Here is a 5566-nt window from a genome sequence, read left to right on the forward strand (position 1 = left end):
GCCACCCACCTCCCTCCTCATCACACCCTCAATTGTGTGAGCCTTGCCAGGAGGCAAGTTGAGCCTCCCATTCAGACACCGCCACTACCTGGCAGCTCCCACACATGACTAAACGCATGCTTCCTGGAGTCTGGAAGGGTGAAGCAGGATGAAAAGATAGAGGTCGTTTGGGCAGTGACACTGTAGACTGGCCACCATAGCAGGGAGGGTCCTGCAGTAGCTGTTTGCAGCAGAGGGCTCCCCATCTTTTCCTTAATGCCTATGACTTCCCAACATCCTTCGGTCATTGCTTTTTTGTGGTTGGTTTTAAAAACCTTCTGCCTAACCCTTGATTAACTCTCTGCACTACATACATGTATTGATTTTTTTCTGGCTAAATTAGTCCAATGGGTTTCTCTGACTGCACGCAAGACCTCTGACGAGTGCCAGTGGTGGGAGAAACACTGAACTAGATGCCTGGAGTCAACTTGAGTGTGGTGTTGCCTAGCAACTGTTGCCATGCAGGTGGCTTCTGGGTGATGAGGTCATCCAGCAACGTGGACAAGTGTCTTTGCCCGAGTGGGCCCCAGCTCGAGAAAGGTCTGTGGTGACCATTACTTTAGTTTCTCTTTATTAATAGCTTATTATGAAAGAGAATGTTCACACAGTCGGAACTCATCCAGGAAGACTTGACCTCCAACCCTCACCAAGGAAACCATATATCTGTCCCTTGCAGGGACACACTTTGCACTTCAGACGTAGTACATGCAGCTTTGTCTCCTGCCTTTCCCTCATCAGTTTCCATCGTCACAAGCATAGTCCGGCCTTCCTACTGACCACCTAGGATCCCTGTGGGTGGACGTGACATCCCGTAAGGAACCATTCCGCTCATTTCAGCAGGGAGGGACTTTCCACTTCCCACCATGACAAATAATACCGCGGTGCACACATCTCTGCCTTACAATCACCAAAGGGCACAAGGATTTTTATGACTTACTGTGTTTTGCTAAATTGCCTTTTAAAGCGATAGCGCCAACTTGCTCTGTCCTGAACCACATTTAACTGGGCAGGTCTCCTGTCACCCCCCACGGTAGTGGGGCTCCCTCCCTCCCTTCCTGATGGGGAACTGAAAGCCAGGAGGAGGGGAAGTGACTTTCTCAAGGTCACACACCCAACAGCAGTACCAGGAGGAGAGCCCTGTGTCCTAGTTCCCGACACTTGCAGATGCTCTGTGTCAAGCTAATTCTGCCTGAATTCTGGAAGGTTCTGTGCATCTCTAACTTAACCTTCTTCCTAGGGTTTGGACCATCCCGATTCACATAGGACCGAGGGGTTTCCTCGATGCAGGGCTTGGGTTACTTATGAGAAAGTGGAGTCTCCCACTTGTGAGCTAGAAGCCAAGGGCAAGCCGAAGTGCATTGGCCACGCTCCTCCGTGCACATGCTGACCTTTTCATAGACTGTAGCAGAATCACTTCTCTGACCATGAAGCACGACCGTGTACAGAGCCTGTGCCCTCAAGTGGATGCTGACTCACAGCGACTCTATAGACAGGGTAGAACTGCCCCCGTGGCTTCTGAGACTGGAACTCTTCTTTTCTTTTTTTCTTTCCACTTTTATTTATTTATTTATCTTATTTAAAAGATCATTTTATTGGGGCTCTTACAGCTCTTATAACAATTAATACATCAATTGTATCAAGCATATTTGTACATATGTTGCCATCATTATTTTCTAAACATTTACTTTCTATTTGAGCCCTTAGTATCAGCTCCTCTTTCCCCACCCCCTTTTCCCCTCCCACCCTCATAGCCCCTTGATAAATTATAATTATTATTTTCATATCTTACACTAACTGCTGTCTCCCTCCTCCTGCAATTCTGTTATTCCTCCCCCTGGGTGTGTGTGTGTGTGTGTGTGGTTATGTATCGATCATTGTGATACGTTCCCCCTTCCTCCCTTTCTCTCCCCACCCTCTCTCTACCCTCCTGGTATCTCTACTCCCATTTCTGTTCCTGGATTCTGTGTTGTGAGCTCTTATATCTTATCTGTACCTGTGTACATACACAAGTCTAGTCCACAGTGAAAGGCAAGATTGGGGTCATGATAGTTAGGGGTGAGGAAGCCTCAAGGAACCAGAGGAATATTGTGTGTTTCATCGGTGCTATACTGCACCCTGGTTGACTCATCCCTTCTTTGTGACCTTTTGGGGGGATGTCCCATTGTCTACAGATGGGTTTGGGTCTCTGCTACAACCCTTCTCTTTCTCAACAATATGTTTTCTTGTTTGTTTGTTTTGTGGCTTTTGATGCCTGTTACCGGATCCTGTCGACATCTCATGATCACACAGGCTGGTGTGCTTCTTTCATGTGGGCTTATTTGCTTCCCTGCTAAATGGCTGCTTGTTTACCTTCAAGCCTTTAAGACCCCAGACACTATATTTTTTGATAGCTGGGCACCATCAGCTTTTTTCACATTTGCTTATGCACCCATTTTGTCTTCAGCGATTGTGCCAGAAGAGTGAGCATCACAGAATGCCAGGTTGTTAGAACAAAGTGTTTTTGCATTGAGGCAGGGCATGAGCAGAGGCCGAAAATCTGTCTACTACCTCCATGTATTGGTATATAAATATATGTACATAGGCCAATACCTCTATTTTTATGAATTAATGTATTTACATATATAAACACCTATGTTCATACCTCTATCCATAACTTTGCTTCCTAGGTCATTCCTCTGTTTCCTTTTACTGTCCTTATTTCCCGCCATCATGCTCGCCCTTCTTCTGCCTCTTAATAATTCCTCTCAGGTAGGTTGCTATAGCTCCAATACCCTCAGGATCTCTACACCCTCCTCGTTGTTGATTCTAATTCCCTAGTTGTTCCCTTGTCTGTGGTGTTTGCTTACCGCTCCCTTCCCCCACCTCCTCCTCCTGAGACTGTAACTCTTTACGGAAGTAGAAAGACTCATCTTTCTCCTACAGAGTAGCTGGTGGTTCTGAACTGCCGTCCTCGCGGATTGAAACCCAACTTGTAACCACGACGCCTTTAGGGCTCCAGGACAGTAGACGAGGGGGCTTCAAAAAGGCTATGAATAAATGGACTTAAAAGATAATGGATATTTTCCCACAAGGTGTCAGAAACCCCCTTGCATTAGTGCTGTTTGGAAAGAGAAGGGCAACAGTGACTAAGATCCTGGTATGAAAGGCAAGAGCCTTGAGGGTTACTGGCCCAGGGGCGGGACTCTCTACATTGAGTTCTCTCTGACTGGTTTTTCTTAGAAATATTCCGAACAGCCATCGTGGAGTAGGAAGAGTTCTGCAGCCGGATCTGAGACCCTGACCCCACACCCTTTTACTAACCCACAATCGACTGAGTATTAACAATGTGCAGCCCTGGGGGATATGCGATGATCCTTGTTATTCACAGTCGTTATGGTGTGTAAGAAAAACCCTAGTGTCTCAGTGGGTTAGGACTGGGTTGCTCACAGCAAGGGCAGCCGTTCAAACCCACCAGCCACACTGTGGGGAGAACAATATGGCTGATTGCTCCCATAAAGTAGAAGTCCACTCCACAGATTTTTCCAGTGACTGATTTTCCACATGGAGATCACTAGGGGTTCTTTCCCCAATTCACCTCAGGATGAACTTGAGCCTCCAACATTTGGTTTAGTAGTCAAGGGCATGAACACTTCCTCAGGGTCTCTCGGGTGTACAAAGCCCCCTCCCACCCCAGCACTGAACTAGCAAATACGGAATGAGCCTCATTCAACTTTGGCTGGCATTCTCTGTCTCTCTGCTCACACACAATGTCCCAGAACGATTGCAAAAGCGATTTCAGAAGTTTTACATCGAGGAAGCAGGCTTGCTGATCCTGAATCAGCGAACAACGAGGACAGGGAGGTACATGGACACGGTAACTCCAGAGCTCATGGTCCCACAGGCAGACAGACAGGAAGGAGAACAGTGAACTTAAGGATGGCAAGAGTTCTGCAGGGGAAGCCCATGGCTCCCCCAGCCCCAGCCGCCTGGTCATTACTCTGTCTCTGTTCCCAACTGCTCCTGTCTCCCAGGAGACTGGCCCATTTCTGTCTTTCAAGCCCTATGGGAATTCTATTGTGCACCGCGTGGTGTCACCATGAAGCAGAATGATTCGATGACAAAAGGTGTGATTTTCAGTTTGGTGGCTGTCTTGAAATTCTTGACACTTTTTGAACAAGGGGCCCTGCATTTTCACTTTGCATAGAGCTCTCCACCTGAGGTAGCCAGTCTGCTGGGCTCTGGGGTGAAGCTGAGATGCATAGGAAATATACTTATTTTATGTTCTGTGACTCCTAACTCCAGTTCTGTAAAGACCTAAATTCTTTACAGAACTGCTTTTAGTATTTTTCATTTCTACCAGTTCACACATGTTTATTGTTTGTGAAATTTCTTGACTTGAGCTTATGTTTCTTCAAACATTTACATTTGGATGGGAGGGAGGTTCGGGCAACTGTAGTCCTCTCTGGGCTTACATTTCCTAGTTGGACGTCCCTCTGTCAGGACTCCGGACCTTAATGGCTTTCCACTGTTGCCAGCTACAAGCATGCAGCATTTCTGGTTATTCAGCTGAGTCTCACTTTTTAAATGGATTATCTTGTATTTCTGCTTTCCCATGACATTTAGGAGGCTCCCTCAGACATCCCCTGGGTTCCTGAGTGATGCCATGGAGGTAAGAGCAGTTAAGGAATGCTGGCTATTACTGGGGAGATCCGTTTCTATTTAGGGAGACTTACAAAGGACTTCAGATGAAAAGCATCGTGAGGCTGGGGGACAGAGGCTTCAAAGAAGATCAGACCAGAGCCTGCTGGCACGAGGGGGAAGTCTCACCTGCACTTCCACAATCCCTTCCGTCTCTCAGAGAAAGCCTTAAAGCCCCTCCCCAGGATGTCATGTCAGCCCTTTCACCTGCATTGCCATCACCACCCTCAGTCCCTTTATCCCTCCCTCCTGCTGGCTCACCTGCTTGTTTACTTTGGAAGGCCACAAAGTGGGGGAGGTACACAGCTGCCACCGCTCCTGGCTCAGCCTTGATGTCCAACAGAGGTCCTGCCACCTTCCAGTTGTGCCGTGAGGCAATCCCATCTAGGTACTGGCCCCAGGAACAAAACCCAATCCCCACCGTCACTGCCTCTTTCACGACCAAGTGGAGACCGGTGCTGGGCCAGTGGTAGGAGCCGGCTGTGGGGAGGTGAACCCTGGGAGGAGCAGGGAAGAGGCAGAGAGCACATTACTCTCCACAGACTCACGGAGCCCCTCTTCTGCAGCGGGCGCTGCGGCTACAAGCCTAGACGTCAACGTCGAACGGGTTATGTTGGAGTCCTGGTTCCCTGGTCTCCAGCTGTGGATCCCTGAGCAAGTCATTCCAACTTCCCCAGGCTTTGTTTTCTCATATGTAAATGGGGATAATAATAGGACCCAGGTCATAAGGTTGTAAGTAATAAGCCACCTAGTGCATGCCAACATTTTCAGAGATGCCCAGGCGTGGTTGGCTTCATGATGATGGTGGTGGTGATGAAGCCCCAAACCAAACACATTGCCACCGAGTTGA

The 5566-nt window shown here is 48.1% G+C and overlaps 1 protein-coding gene across 1 annotated transcript in view; it reads right to left on the reverse strand.

Annotated features, from left to right (window-relative positions):
- Positions 1-5566, reverse strand: part of NLRP1 (NLR family pyrin domain containing 1) — a 58776-nt gene that overhangs the window by 10501 nt on the left and 42709 nt on the right. Inside the window, exons 10-11 of the mRNA XM_045293324.1 lie at positions 4978-5213; positions 4752-4819 (exon numbers count right to left, since the gene is read on the reverse strand). Of these exons, the coding sequence (XP_045149259.1) occupies positions 4752-4819; positions 4978-5213 (304 nt within the window). The remainder of the gene's footprint in view (positions 1-4751; positions 4820-4977; positions 5214-5566) is intronic.

The sequence above is a fragment of the Echinops telfairi genome, unplaced genomic scaffold (genome assembly GCF_000313985.2).
Source record: "Echinops telfairi isolate 266 unplaced genomic scaffold, ASM31398v2 ScPeMD7_2010;HRSCAF=2546, whole genome shotgun sequence".
NCBI classification, from domain to species: domain Eukaryota; kingdom Metazoa; phylum Chordata; class Mammalia; order Afrosoricida; family Tenrecidae; genus Echinops; species Echinops telfairi.